The sequence below is a fragment of the Elephantulus edwardii genome, unplaced genomic scaffold (genome assembly GCF_000299155.1).
Source record: "Elephantulus edwardii isolate Elephantulus edwardi_28Jun2011 unplaced genomic scaffold, EleEdw1.0 scaffold00049, whole genome shotgun sequence".
NCBI classification, from domain to species: Eukaryota; Metazoa; Chordata; class Mammalia; order Macroscelidea; family Macroscelididae; genus Elephantulus; species Elephantulus edwardii.
The window spans coordinates 10,836,069-10,852,005 of NW_006399799.1; the positions used below are offsets into that span (position 1 = coordinate 10,836,069).

At 39.9% G+C, this 15,937-nt stretch overlaps 1 protein-coding gene across 1 annotated transcript in view; it reads left to right on the forward strand.

Moving 5' to 3' along the window:
• Window positions 1–15,937, forward strand: part of LOC102871467 (microtubule-actin cross-linking factor 1-like) — a gene marked incomplete at its 3' end in the record, with an annotated part of 301,457 nt that overhangs the window by 189,171 nt on the left and 96,349 nt on the right. The window contains 3 exon segments of the mRNA XM_006886487.1: window positions 2,309–2,508; window positions 6,293–6,788; window positions 7,898–9,369. Coding sequence (XP_006886549.1) covers window positions 2,309–2,508; window positions 6,293–6,788; window positions 7,898–9,369 — 2,168 coding nt within the window.

The window sequence follows — 15,937 nt, forward strand, 5'->3', positions numbered from 1 at the left end:
TCTCTTTCTCCTAAGGATCTGAACCTCACAACTGCCTTTGGACTACACCACCAGAGCTTCCTTCCATCACTCATGTTCCTTATTCCCACTTGCATAGATGCTACCCTTGCCATCTGAGTACATTTTTTTCTCTCACAGCCCCTGTTTGCAGAATCCTTTCTATTGTGGGTGGAGAGATTGTATTGATACCAGGTCAGAGTCTTCTCGGATTCCTGGAAAGGTCATAGTTTGTAGACATTCTCCAAATGCAGAAAGATAGCTGTTTCAGAAAGGCCCCTGTCAGCATTAACATAGGACTGTGGCTGAAGGCTCCATTACCATCTTTGAAAATTGTACAATTTGGAGTAAATGGAGTTTGCATTGAGACTTTGAGGCATACGGGTCAAGAATGGGTGGGTAGAAAGAAGCCCAGCAAGCTTATGTGTTCTTTCAAGTCTGTAATCATATAGAAATCACATCATATCACAGCATCAGGGTAGCCTAGTTGCGTCATGTCTGCTTTCCTCAAAAGCAGAAACTGTCACTTCTTGTGACTGGCATACCTCATTTATCCTGTTTACTTTGATCTTGGTTACTTAGGACAGATAGTATAACCAAGTCAATAGAAAACTGAAGCTTTTCCCTGTAGGCTCCAAAATAGTTTCATTTAATCAGATTCTGCTGTATATGGAAGGATTGTTGTTGTTGTTGTTATGTACAGGTGAGTCGACTATGACACAGAGTGACCTTATGCACACCAGCTGTGAACCCTGCTCTGTCCTGAGCGAATCTCACTCTCTCTGACACACCTGGCCTTATTTCCCTACTTTTTTTTGTCAATCCATGGTTATATTATCCAAAGTTCTAAACACTGTACCATATATAAACTTTGCTTTAAAATCCAGTTTAAAGTATTATTTTTTAGCTGATCACTCATTCGTGGTGTTGGCCGCTCTTGAGTTTTATTAGCTTTTATTGCCCAGGTTTTTTTAAAAAAAAACTTGAAAAGATTGCTCAGATTCTGCACACCCCAGCTAGGAGAGATAATAGTGTGGTTTTTCCGGTAATGAGGTTTTTGAGAGTTCTCTAGTAATAGTGATATTCTCAAGTATATCAAACACATTTGGGGCTGCTTAGTTTTATATTACATGTTCATAAATTACTGTGAAGGAGCTCTGGTGGCCTAGTGGCAAGAAGCTGCACTTCTATCCCAAAGGCACGCAGTTCGAGGCCACCAGCTGCTCTGCATGAGAAGGATGGGCAGTCACCTCTCATGCAATTAACTGCCTCTGAAAAACTACCAGAGGGGTCAGCTGTGGGTCAGTTCTGACTCAGCAGTACACAACAACAACAACAACAAATTACTGTGGAGTTTGAGTTCTGTATTGTTCTTGTGTTGAGCCTCTAGATCATTTTATTTGTTGAATTGGCTGTGCAGAATGTGGTGAAAGGGAAGGTGATTTCTGTCTTTTTTTCCCACTACTATGCCCTATTTTATTGTTTCTTACTGCCATCACTTTTCATTGATACTACTGGGTCTACCTTTGGCTATCTACCCTTTCCTTCTAACCTTCATTGAGATAGAGGATTAAATAAGTAACCCTGTTAAAATTGTATGTTAAATATGAACTAAAATATAAAGAAGAGTCCACCAAGAGAGCTCTGGTGGCCTAGTGGCAAGAAGCTGCACTGCAATCCCAGAAGTGCATGGTTCAAATCTACCAGATGCTCTGCTGGAGAAGGAAGGGCAATCTCCTCCTGTACCAGTCAAATCTGATTTGACTGTACACTCAACAAAAATAATAAAATTTTAAAAAAAAATTTATTTTAAATTTTAAAAAAATTGACAATGATATAATCCACAGAGGAGCTCATTCACACATAAGCGTGTGTGTATGTTGTTCTGTGCAATTTTATCACATGTGTAGTTTCATTTTAAGGAGCTCTGGTGACCTAGTGAATAGTGAGTTACACTAGCAACCCAATGGCAGGCAATTTTAAACCACTATTCTGCACAATGGAAATAAGATGGGCATTCTCCTCTTGTGTAAATTAGAAACCCACTGAAGGGTCAGCCATAATGCAGTTCCAGCTGCATGGCAGTAAACAATAGTAACATAGTTTACTCTTAGCTATTACCACAATAAAAACACAGACCTGTTTATATTATTGTTTTACTTAAAAAGACAAAAGTGATTACTTTTCATTTTTAAAAATTTTACATAGTACTCCAGAGGTCATTTCCTGTATTATATTAGGAACATAGTTTAGGGAGTGGGCTAACTGCTGATGAGAATAAGGAATGCATTCTCTGATTTCCCTTCTGCAGATTCCCGATGGGAAAGGGCCACAGAGGTGACTATGGCTCGGCAAAAGCAGCTAGAGGAATCAGCAAGCCATCTGGCCTGCTTCCAGGCTGCAGAATCCCAGCTCCGGCCCTGGCTCATGGAGAAGGAATTGATGATGGGAGTGCTGGGTCCACTGTCTATTGACCCCAACATGCTAAATGCACAGAAGCAACAGGTCCAGGTGAGCAATAGTTAATATTTTAGAGCAAAAAAACTGGAGTGATGTGAGCCTGGAATTAAATGCTGCTTCCAGCAAGTAGATTTCAGGTGACCATAGAAAAGTCATTTGACCTCTTAAGAGTCTCAGTTTTCTCACTTTAAAGGGGATATATAAGTGCTTAACATAGTGCCTTAAAAAGAAAAAAAAGATAATAATTTATCATTAAAATCATTAACATGACCGTAAGATGAGTGGATATGAAAATGGGAAATTCTTTCTGACTCAACTCTTGAATTATAGTTTACTTTTGATCTCTTGTGATACTAGTCTATATTATTTATTTTTTATGTGATTTTATCTTTTTAATGTTACATAGTACTCCATTGTGTGAATGTACTATAGTTTTTTGTGGGCTTTATTTTGTTATTTGACTCATTTTATTCTTATTATATAATACAATATCTGCTGCCTTTACTTAATGATTTTCTGCTGATAAAACTAATTCAAGAAATCTAGATAGTTCAAAATTGTCCCAGTTGTCTAAGGCTATATATTATTTCCAAGGAAATCCTGCATGGAACTGTTTCCTTCTTTTCATCCATAAGTACTTGCAAATGCTGTTCTAGTGGGTCTTAGTCCAGGAAACTGATAAACATAATATTTGCCAGCAAATCTATGGGAAAATTGGCAAGATGAGAATATAGAACCCAAAACAGAATAAAAGCTGTAATATATGCAAGATTATACTTTATTATTAATTTTGGACAAAACAGATTAATTAGTTAAAAGCAGAGTGTGTAGTACCTACATCCTCCCCAAAACTTTTCCATTTCTTCTCACTATTCACCAATTTTCCAACTCTCATAACCATTAATTGTGTTCAATTAAGATCTAGAGTGATTTTTTTATATTTTTTATGCCAGTATGCTTGTTTTTCAGTATACAATTAGTTGTTAAGTCCTATTTACTCTAAAGTAGTTGTTGTTATGTGCCATTGAGTTGACTACAACTCATAGCAACCCTATGTACAACAGCTCTGAAGCCTATCCTGTTCTGAGCCAGTCTCAGTTGTTACTCTGACACACCTCCCCCTATTGCCCTAGTTACTGTATCATTCCATCTTATATAGTCTTCCTCTCCTGTGTTTTTCCTACACCCTTCCAATCATGAAGTCTTTCTCCAAGGACCAGTCCCTCCCGGCCATGTGCCCAAAGTATGTGAGACAGAGCTTCAAAATCCTAGTCTCCAAGGAGAAACTTGGTTTCACCGTCTCTAAGACAAACTTACTTGTTTTCTTGGTAGTCCATGATGTGTTCAAGACTTTTCTCCAGCACAAGAACTCAAAGACAATTCTTCTTTTGCCAGTTGGCAGCACCATGGTGAATGGAGAAAAGATGGAGGTTGTTAACAATTACAGCTTGCTTGGCTCCATAATCAGCACTCTTGGCACCAGCAGTCAGGAAAGTCAAAAGATAATTGCATGAGGGAAAATCTGCTGTTAGGGACTCTCTAGAGTACTGAGTAGCAACAGTGTCAGTCTAAAGACTGAGGTGGGCCTGATGCAGGCCATGATCTTTACAATTACTCTAGAGGGTCAGCAAAATAGAGGAAAACTCTCAGAGAGAAAGACTGACATACTGTTTCCAAGAGTGGTCCTCAGTCATTATGGGTGATTGTGAAGATGGCACAGTGTTCTGTTCTGCTGTCCTGAGTGTCTCCGTAAGTCACAACCAACTTGATTGCACCTACAAACAACACTTAGTCTATTGTCAAATCTTATAATCAAATAGCTTTCAAGTTTTTTTGTCTCAAAACCCTTTTACACTCTTAAAAGCAATTGAAGAACCCTCAACTTGTGTTTATCTGTTGATACTGACCATCTTAAAATGCTGAGATATTTAAAAAATATGTATTTATCAATTCATTTTTTAAATAACAATAAAGCCATATGTTAACCTAAGTAACATTTTGTTGTTGTTGTTGTTTAATGCCATCGAGTCGTAGACGACTCATAGTGACCCTATGAATGAACAGCCTGAGCACAAGTAACATTTTAGGAAACATAATATCTTTACTATTAAGAATGACTTCTAATCCACCAGATGCTCTGCTGGAGAAGGAGGGGCAATGCCCTCCTCCTGTACCAGTCGGATGTGATTTGACGGTACACACAAAAAAATAATAAAAGAAAATTAAAAAAAAGAATGACATAGTGTTATCATATGCAAATGTCCTTAATGTCTGGCTTGATTGAGTCGCATGGATTTTCATCTATGCTTCTGCCTTCAATCAGTTGATATCAGACATCATGTAACCTCCAGAAAACTTCATTGTACACTTGTTACAAAACAAAAATCTTTAAAAGCATCTTAGTATCATTATAAAAATAGTTTTGACCTCCTGGGCCCCTGAAAAGGTCTAAGGATTGTCAGAAGTCTCTTTAATTGTGCTTTGAGAATCACCATTCTAATCCCTCACTCTTCTCTTGTCTCTGCTGCTTCTTTATTTAGGCTCTTTCCTTCTTAAAGACTGTTCCAACAGCTTCCTTACAATCTTCTTTTTGTCTCTTTGCCACATAATTATAAAAATATCTTCTTAAATCACATATCTGAGTATATTTAAATGTTTTTGTGACTTCGCCTGTCTATTGAATAAAGTTCAGATACCTTCTCAGTGTGGTATAGGAGGCCATTTAAAATCTGGTCCTTGTTTTTGTCTTGCCAACTTCATTTCCATCTATTCCCCATATACCCTCATTTCCACACACACCAGATTAATTTTTCTTTACTGAAACACTTAACACTAGTATAGCTCTGTCCTTTGCCTCCTCTCAGATATTCTTCACCAGCCTTCCTGTTAAGCTTTCTCTGTTTAGAGGAATACTTATTCTTTATTGTCACTGATAGGAAAATTTTCCAAATTTTCCACTTTTACCCTTTGTCATCCTAGCAGAATTAATCACGCTTTCCACTCTTTCACACTACCATGTTCACATCAGTGTTTTATGAGTTCTTCCTCACTTTTGGTACATTTTAATTTATTGTTTACATATCTCTCTTTCCTTGAGTTTATTCCTTTGTTTTTATACGATAGAAGTGCTGACATTTTCCATAAATTATCTGACCCTTACAACAGCCAAGTTTAGTACTGTTACTATCCTTATTTTACAAATAAGGAGGCTGAGATTTGGAGAGCTTGAACAAAGTTATCTAAAGTTTACACAGCTAGTAAAAAGCAGAGCTATATCCAGTCTGACTCCAGAGTGCATAACCCTAACTTTCTTGATGAGTACTACAAAGAATAAATGAATAAATAAAGCATAGTCTTTGTTTTAATATACATATATTTGCTTTTGGAATTCCAAGAAGCTAAGAAAAATAGAGGTTTAAAAAAATCATTGAGAAGTAAAAATAACAAGCCTACCTAGTAATGTAACTGGCTCTAAGATCCAGAGTTCTAAACTTCCAGTTTAGAGAACTGGGAATTAATGGCAAAAATGATAAAAAACCAATCTAGGGAACAAATTTCAGTTTACTAGTTTAGATTATCCTTAACAACTAATATTGAAACAGAGTAGGATAAACAAAGACACAAAATGGGGATAGTAAGACTTTTTGCAATACCTTTTTAGTAAGCATTTCCTGAGCAATATTGCTTTGGCTATAACCTAGTCTTTAGGAGTTTTCTGATTAGTTTTCAAAAGCAGTCAGTAATATTGGCACAGTCCAAAATCAGTTTTTGTTTTGACACTTTTATTAGATTCCACTTTGCTTTCTAAATATGTTGGTGTTGTTTCTGGTTTCAGTTTATGCTGAAGGAATTCGAAGCACGTAGGCAACAGCAGGAGCAGCTGAATGAGGCAGCCCAGGGCATCCTAACTGGCCCTGGAGATGTTTCTCCATCCACCAGCCAAGTACGGCAAGAACTCCAAATCATCAATCAAAAATGGGTTGAGTTGACGGAAAAACTCAATTCTCGTTCCAGCCAAATTGATCAAGCCATTGTCAAAAGCACTCAGTACCAGGAATTGCTCCGGAATTTATCAGAGAAAGTAAAGGCAGTTGGACAGCGACTGAATGGCCAGTCAGCTATCAGCACACAACCTGAGGCTGTAAAACAGCAATTGGAGGAAACGAGTGAGATTCGATCTGATTTGGAGCAATTAAACAATGAGATTAAGGAGGCCCAGACACTGTGTGATGATCTCTCAATGCTCATTGGTGAGCAGTACCTCAAGGATGAGCTGAAGAAGCGTTTGGAGACCGTTGCTGTGCCTCTCCAAGGTTTAGAAGATCTTGCAGGTGAGTTAGGATGAGCAGCACATTTCTGCCATTATTAATGGCAAGCAGAAAGGGGTAGGTTAGTAATAGTAGTCTCAACCAGGGTGAATTACTGAACACTTTTACTAAAGATTCTGTAAAAGAATCCTGATCAAAAGGGGCAAAACGTAGAATTGAATTTTAAAGTCTCATGGATTCTAAACTCTGAATCCTTGGAGGCTGGGTGAACCCCTAAAACTATTCCTGGGTTAATCTTTAAACTTTAAACTAAAAAGTCCCCTGAAATGTGCTTAATGCCAGTCATCTAGCTTAACTAGTAACAGATATCTGCCTTGAGCATTATGCTCTTTTAAGATCTATATGGGATTAAAGTGATAGCAGCAACTCATGATTAACTACAAACTTTAGGGGACAGTGAGTTTATGTTAATGGAGAAAGAACAGTTCAGGGAAAGAGGATGAAAATGGTTGGCAACTCAAAAATGTCATCATTGTCACTGAATTGAACATGCAGAAATAATTGATGTGTTTTGCTTTGTTTTCAACAACACTAAAAATTAACCTGAGATTATTCTTTTGTAGCTTTTGAGCTCAAAATAGTGCTAATATATCCCTTCTTTCAGCTAAAGTAAGATATGTTGATTGAGCACTAACAATTAAAAATCTCAAATAAAAATTCAATTATAGAGTCATGTTCATGTATGTACTTACAGGTGAAATTACATACATGTTTTCACTGATACCTATTTTTTTCCTTATGTTCACACACATGGGCACAGACCCTACATCATACCACCCCCCCTTATACAAATTTAGGACATATCTCAATTTCATGTGATTTCTGTGTACAAGAATATGTTTTCTGTTATTCATTTTTTGCCTTTTTTTTCTGGAAACACTTATGACTTCCACTTTTACCAATTTAGAAGTAAAAATTCACTTCTGTTACTCAGATTCCCATAAGAGATTGATACAAATATTAGAAAACATACAGTTATGTATGTACATACAGAATGTAGCTGTGTGCCTCTTTTACAATAGACCCTCAGTAAATGTTGATCTTCTTCCCTTAAAATGGACCGTATGCTGTGCTCAAGCTTGATTGATTTAAATTTCATATTCCTATTTCAGCTGATCGCATGAACAGACTCCAATCAGCTCTTGCCAGCACCCAGCAGTTCCAGCAAATGTTTGATGAGCTGAGGACCTGGTTGGATGACAAACAAAACCAGCAAGCAAAAAACTGTCCAATTTCTGCAAAATTGGAGCAACTCCAGTCTCAGCTTCAGGAGAATGAAGAGTTTCAGAAGAGCCTTAACCAACACAGTGGTTCCTATGAGGTGATTGTTGCTGAAGGAGAAGCTCTGCTTCTTTCTGTGCCTCCTGGAGAAGAGAAAAGGACTCTTCAAAACCAGTTGGTTGATCTCAAAAGCCACTGGGAAGAGCTCAGTAAAAAAACTGCAGACAGACAAGCCAGGCTCAAGGACTGTTTGCAGAAAGCTCAGAAATATCAGTGGCATGTGGAAAACCTCGTGCCGTGGATAGAGGACTGCAAAGCCAAGATGTCTGACCTGCAGGTCACTCTGGATCCAGTACAACTAGAATCCAGTCTGCTGCGATCGAAGGCTATGCTGAGTGAGGTGGAGAAGCATCGCTCCCTGCTGGAGATCTTGAACAGTGCTGCTGACATTTTGATCAATTCTTCTGAAACAGATGAGGATGATATCCGGGATGAGAAAGCTGGGATTAACCAGCACATGGATACGATTACAGAAGAACTACAGGCCAAATCAGGGTCACTTGAAGAAATGACACAAAGGCTCAAGGAGTTCCAGGAAAGCTTTAAGAATATTGAAAAGAAGGTTGAAGGGGCCAAACATCAGCTTGAGATTTTTGATGCTCTAGGATCTCAAGCCTGTAGCAACAAGAACTTGGAAAAGCTGAGAGCCCAGCAGGAAGTGCTGCAAGCCCTGGAGCCTCAGGTCGACTATCTGAGGAACTTCACTCAGGGCCTGGTGGAAGATGCTCCAGATGGATCTGATGCTTCTCAACTTCTGCATCAAGCTGAAGTCACCCAACAAGAATTTCTAGAAGTAAAGCAAAGAGTGAACAGTGGTTGCATGATGATGGAAAACAAGCTGGAGGGTATTGGCCAGTTTCACTGCCGAGTACGAGAGATGTTTTCTCAGTTGGCAGACCTGGATGATGAGCTCGATGGCATGGGTGCAATTGGGAGAGACACTGATAGCCTCCAGTCCCAAATTGAGGATGTGCGGCTCTTCCTTAACAAAATCCAAGTCCTGAAGTCAGACATAGAGGCTTCTGAAACAGAGTGCCGACAAATGCTTGAAGAAGAGGGGACTCTGGACTTGTTGGGTCTCAAGAGGGAGCTAGAAGCCCTGAATAAGCAGTGTTGCAAATTGACAGAGAGGGGTAAAGCTCGTCAGGAACAGCTGGAGCTGACGTTGGACCGAGTTGAGGACTTCTACAGAAAATTGAAAGTACTCAACGACATGACCACAGCAGCCGAGGAGGGAGAGGCACTCCAGTGGGTAGTGGGAACGGAAGTGGACGTCATCAACCAGCAGTTAGCTGACTTTAAAGTAAGTCTTATGCTTGTTCTAAAACCTTTTTCTAAAATGTCTGTTTCTTTTCCTATAACTTAGAGCGAGTTGTGTATTGTCCAGTACTGGTGACATTATTCTCACTTCCATCACCATGAAAGTATATTGGAAACTAAACAGGCTTGTGGACTTATGAGAAAACTGACTTAAACATTTTTCTGGTATAGTTTGTTTCCGTTTTTATAACCATTAAAAGTATAGTAAGATATAGCAAAAGCAAGCCTTCCTTTTAATAGTTTCTTGAGATTTTAAATGAACAGATTTTGTAAAGCAGTGAAGGTTTCTTTAGGCCCTTGTTTTTCACATTGACATATGAGTTCACCTTTCTGAAATACTTATTTTACCCAAATTTGAGGTGGGGTGGGTTATTGACTTATTTAGGAACTTTGGTGGTATGAGGTGGCTCTGAGTCATAAACAACCCAAGGTCAGTGGGTTTGGGGTGGTGTTTCTTTGTGATTGGTGGTTGTTGTATGCCATTAAGTCGACTCTGACTCATAGCGATCCTATGTATAGCAGCTCTGAAGCCTGCCCTGTCCTGAGCCAGTCTCACTGACTCTTGACACACCTACCGCCATTGCCCCAATTACTGTATTAATCCATTTCATCTGGGGTCTTCGCCTCCCACACTGTCCCTCCACCCTTCTAAGCGTGATGTCCTTCTCCAAGAAGTGGTCTCCCCTGGCAATATGCCCAAGTGTGTAAGATAGAGCTTCAAAATCTTTGCCTCTAAGGAGAAACTTGGTTTCATGGTCTCTAGGACAGACTGGGTTTTTTTTCTCTTAGAGGTTCGGTGCTCTTCTCCAGCACAGCAACTCAAAAGCATTGTTTCTTCTTCTGTCATACTTAGTCATTGTTCAGCTCTCTGATGCATAGCAAGTAATTGTGAAGACCATGACCTGGATCAGGTGCACCTTTGTCCCTAAATTGACATCATTGCTCTTTAGTACTTTGGAGAGGTCTGTGATTGGTAGTACAGTTATTTGAAGTATTTGACTGCTAACTAAAAAAATCAACGGTGTGAACCCACCAGATGCTTCATCATAGAAAGAGTTACAGTTTTGGAAGTCCAAAGACGCAATTCTGCCTTGTCCCATGTTGTTGTTGTTTTTATATGCCTTTGAGTCGCCTGCAACTCATAGCAACCCTGTGTACAACAACCCTAAAACCTGCTCTATCCTGTGCCAATCTTATTGTCTCTAACACACCTACCCCCATTACCCCAGTCACTGAATCAACCCATTTCATTGAGGGTCTTCCTCACTTGTGCTGTCACTCCACCCTCCCAAGCATGATGTCCCTCTTCAAGGACTGGTCCCTCCTTGCAGCATGCCCAAAGTATGTCAGACGAAGCTTCAGAATCCTTGGCATCTAAGGAGCAGCCTGCTTCACCCTCTCCGGGACGAATTTGTTCTCCTGGCAGTCCATGGTATATTCAATACTGTTCTCCAGCACCACAGTTCAAAAGCATTAATTCTCTTTCTATCATCCCTAGTCATTGTGCAGCTCTCTGATACAGAAAAGTAATTGCAAGACTATGGACTGGTAGGTGCACCTTAGTCTCCAGACTGACATTGTTGTTCTTCAGTGCTTTGTAGAGGTCACTGACAGCAGACTTTCCCAATCCAAGTCCTCTTTTAATTTTCTGGCTACTGGTACTAAGCGTGTTGATTGTGGAGCCAAGCAAACCTTGTCCCATAGGATTGCTATAATTGGAATAAACTCAGTAACAGTGGCTTTTTATTAATGTATTTATTGATACTGAAAAAATTGAAAATTTCTCATAAATTAGTGCGCTGAAACATACTCTAAAAATATTTCCCATTTACAGAAGCAGTTACATTCAATACATTAAAAACACCTTGCAAGTATAAGGGGTTTTTTGTTTTTTTCTTTTTGTGTACTGTCGAATTGGATCCAGCTGGCACAGGAGGAGATTGTCCCTCCTTCTCCAGCAGAACACCTGGTGGATTCAAACTGTGCATCTTCAGGATTGCAGTGCAGCTTTGGCCACTAGGCCACCAGAGCTCCATGAGTATAAGTTTTAATTATATAACTATTTCAACTCTCTGCCCTAGAGAAAATTTCAAGTCCTGGGACTTACCCAATTTGTATTTGAATACAACAGAGGAAAGCAGAGAGTGAGACCCCAAAGTATTTGTTGGGTCAGGATCTTGGAACTCTTGGGACCTCTCTTTGGGCTTGGTCTCACTGAATGAGTCCTTTGCCCTAAGAGTTTCCTTTGTTGTAAATACTTACCAGTGCCTCTGCTGTTGGATGCCACTCAACAGCTATTTCCTTCTTGGTATGTGGAATAGCTTTGGAAAGGATACTTACATTATCCAAACTCTTAGTGGGTTTCCAAGGCTGTAAATACCATGGGAAAAGATTGCGTCTCTTTCTCCTAAGGATCTGAACCTCACAACTGCCTTTGGACTACACCACCAGAGCTTCCTTCCATCACTCATGTTCCTTATTCCCACTTGCATAGATGCTACCCTTGCCATCTGAGTACATTTTTTTCTCTCACAGCCCCTGTTTGCAGAATCCTTTCTATTGTGGGTGGAGAGATTGTATTGATACCAGGTCAGAGTCTTCTCGGATTCCTGGAAAGGTCATAGTTTGTAGACATTCTCCAAATGCAGAAAGATAGCTGTTTCAGAAAGGCCCCTGTCAGCATTAACATAGGACTGTGGCTGAAGGCTCCATTACCATCTTTGAAAATTGTACAATTTGGAGTAAATGGAGTTTGCATTGAGACTTTGAGGCATACGGGTCAAGAATGGGTGGGTAGAAAGAAGCCCAGCAAGCTTATGTGTTCTTTCAAGTCTGTAATCATATAGAAATCACATCATATCACAGCATCAGGGTAGCCTAGTTGCGTCATGTCTGCTTTCCTCAAAAGCAGAAACTGTCACTTCTTGTGACTGGCATACCTCATTTATCCTGTTTACTTTGATCTTGGTTACTTAGGACAGATAGTATAACCAAGTCAATAGAAAACTGAAGCTTTTCCCTGTAGGCTCCAAAATAGTTTCATTTAATCAGATTCTGCTGTATATGGAAGGATTGTTGTTGTTGTTGTTATGTACAGGTGAGTCGACTATGACACAGAGTGACCTTATGCACACCAGCTGTGAACCCTGCTCTGTCCTGAGCGAATCTCACTCTCTCTGACACACCTGGCCTTATTTCCCTACTTTTTTTTGTCAATCCATGGTTATATTATCCAAAGTTCTAAACACTGTACCATATATAAACTTTGCTTTAAAATCCAGTTTAAAGTATTATTTTTTAGCTGATCACTCATTCGTGGTGTTGGCCGCTCTTGAGTTTTATTAGCTTTTATTGCCCAGGTTTTTTTAAAAAAAAACTTGAAAAGATTGCTCAGATTCTGCACACCCCAGCTAGGAGAGATAATAGTGTGGTTTTTCCGGTAATGAGGTTTTTGAGAGTTCTCTAGTAATAGTGATATTCTCAAGTATATCAAACACATTTGGGGCTGCTTAGTTTTATATTACATGTTCATAAATTACTGTGAAGGAGCTCTGGTGGCCTAGTGGCAAGAAGCTGCACTTCTATCCCAAAGGCACGCAGTTCGAGGCCACCAGCTGCTCTGCATGAGAAGGATGGGCAGTCACCTCTCATGCAATTAACTGCCTCTGAAAAACTACCAGAGGGGTCAGCTGTGGGTCAGTTCTGACTCAGCAGTACACAACAACAACAACAACAAATTACTGTGGAGTTTGAGTTCTGTATTGTTCTTGTGTTGAGCCTCTAGATCATTTTATTTGTTGAATTGGCTGTGCAGAATGTGGTGAAAGGGAAGGTGATTTCTGTCTTTTTTTCCCACTACTATGCCCTATTTTATTGTTTCTTACTGCCATCACTTTTCATTGATACTACTGGGTCTACCTTTGGCTATCTACCCTTTCCTTCTAACCTTCATTGAGATAGAGGATTAAATAAGTAACCCTGTTAAAATTGTATGTTAAATATGAACTAAAATATAAAGAAGAGTCCACCAAGAGAGCTCTGGTGGCCTAGTGGCAAGAAGCTGCACTGCAATCCCAGAAGTGCATGGTTCAAATCTACCAGATGCTCTGCTGGAGAAGGAAGGGCAATCTCCTCCTGTACCAGTCAGATCTGATTTGACGGTACACACACACACACACACACACACATACACACACAAGAGTCCACCTACAAAGGAAACAGTTGCTGTCATGTCAGTTCTGACTCATGGCGACCCCATGTGTGCAGAGAACTGCACTTCTACAGCACCTCTGTTTAATTGTATGTGCAACTCAGAAACTCCTGAATATTTGGATATTTTCCTTAATCCTTAGTTTCTACAGGCATTCTGAATTTTGATGTTGCTAAAAGATTTCAAGAAATTACTAGATATCACTATATTTCTTTTCTATCCTAATGTCTTACCTCAGGATGCTCAGAGCTCGGAAGCTGCTCACTTAACAGATTGATACCTGATTTCTAAGAGCACACCGCTACTACAAATACTATGTGTGTGAAGGATGGGATTAGACATTGATCAGAGTGATCTGCAGAGCCTATTGAACTGCAAGGGAGAAGGGAGCAGAGTGCAGGAAGGTGTCCTGAGTAGAAGAGTTACCCTGTGGCTCATCTGTCGGTCAATACTTGTCCCTGAGCTTGAGGATCAAATGAGAAACCTATTCCAAGCTTCTACCTTACAGGGGAATAAGAGACTTTGTAAAGAGCCTCTTTCTCCTCCCAGCAATTCTTTGGTCTGGAGGGGAGGAGTACACTCTTGGCTTAGCTCATGCTGAGCTCATGCTGAGCTCATGGGAAGTGAAAACAATGAGAGGGGGAAAGTTGTGTGTCAGTTCCACAGTTCCTTAGTGGCTGAGTAAAGGAATGGTCTTTTGGGACCCATTCTGAGGACTGAGTCATTGTCATGATTTGAATGTTGAGTTCCTGGGGTAATGTTCACCAGTAGATTAATCTTCTCCCATAGACCAGATTCATATTCACATTCAAATGAACTGCTTTTTAGTAAGGAGAAAGGAGCATTAGCTTTAAGTTTACCACTCACTCTCCCTCATTTTTTAATGTGATCACACTCTTACTGCATAAGAGAAGAGGAAATGAATCTGTGAGACAAGAATGTAGGCTGTGCTTTGACCTCGCTGATTCCACTGGGGATAGTGGTAATAGACAGATGAGTCAAGCCTGTGGAGGATCCCAGGCTTACTTGGAGCAGTGGAGCCATGCTGATAAATCTTCAGAGAAGCAGTTAGTCTGTAGGAAAAATTATTTCCTCCTTAAATGAACATGAAAATTGAAAAGCCGTATTCCTGGGAAAGGCTTTTCCTTCAATTGTTTCTGTATAATTGATAGAAAATCTGGTCATATACTGTGATCCAGTGAGATAAGAATGGAAGAGCATCCTTTTCCACACTAAATGGGCAAAGACCTCCAACTTTCCTGATTTAGGATCTTAATTCAGTTGTAGTAGAAATAAAGAAGCCTTTCCAGAAATCACAAATCCAAGTACTGAACATGTTTTCAGAAAATTGGAAGGAAAAGACTTACCTTTGGCCAATCTCTACAGGAAATTCCACTTTCCTGTACAAGAGAATCTTGGTTTGTTGAGGAAGAGGATTTGTATGTGCCCAACAGGAGACTCACATGGCAAGAGGGATCTTTTTTCAATTGCTATTTGAGTGAGAGAATCCACTCAGGGTGATCTTCCTAAATTAGGTAGAAGGAGATTTGAAATTTAGAGAAGAAATACATTAAATGCAATATAGCAAGAAGCTTTATTTTAAAATTCTTTATGTAGGTTTTAGAAGTCAAGACTTGGCATGATTCTGAGTTTTAAACCAAGCAATTCCTTGCACATACACCACCCCCACAAACTTCTTATGAACCATGTGATCCCTTAGTCAGAAAGTATGTGGTGGTTTTGGCTTTCTTAGTGAGCAATGTCAAGAAACCTGGATGACTCACTCTCTATGTCATGTATGTGTATATGTACTATGCGGTCCAAAAGAACCCCAGTGGTGCAGTAGTTAAGAACTTGACTGTTTGTACTGTTTAATTGGAACCAACCCATAGGTAACCCACCAGCTGGTTTTCAGAGGCTTTAAATCACACAGGACGAGATTACCCAGCTAGTGGATTCAATCCCCGCTCCTTTGGGTTGGCAGCACAACTTATTACCAGAGTTGGAAGCCACCAGAGCTCCTAGCCAGAAGGTTGGCAATACAATCCACTAGCTGCTCTAAAGGTGGAAAATAGGGCAATCGACTTTTGTAAAAATGGAAACCCTATTGGGTTGTTCTGTCACACTGTAGAGCATTTCTGTGAGTCAGAATCTACTCAGTAGTGGGTAAGATTGGGATGTGGTTATGCACTTGGCTGCTAACCGAAAGGTGGGTTGTTTGAATCCACCAGGCACTCCAAGGAAGAAAATGTGACAGTCTGCTTCTGGAAAGATTTACAGCCTTGAAAGCCCTTAGGGACACTTCTGCTCTATCCTATAAGATTACTGTGAATTGCAATCA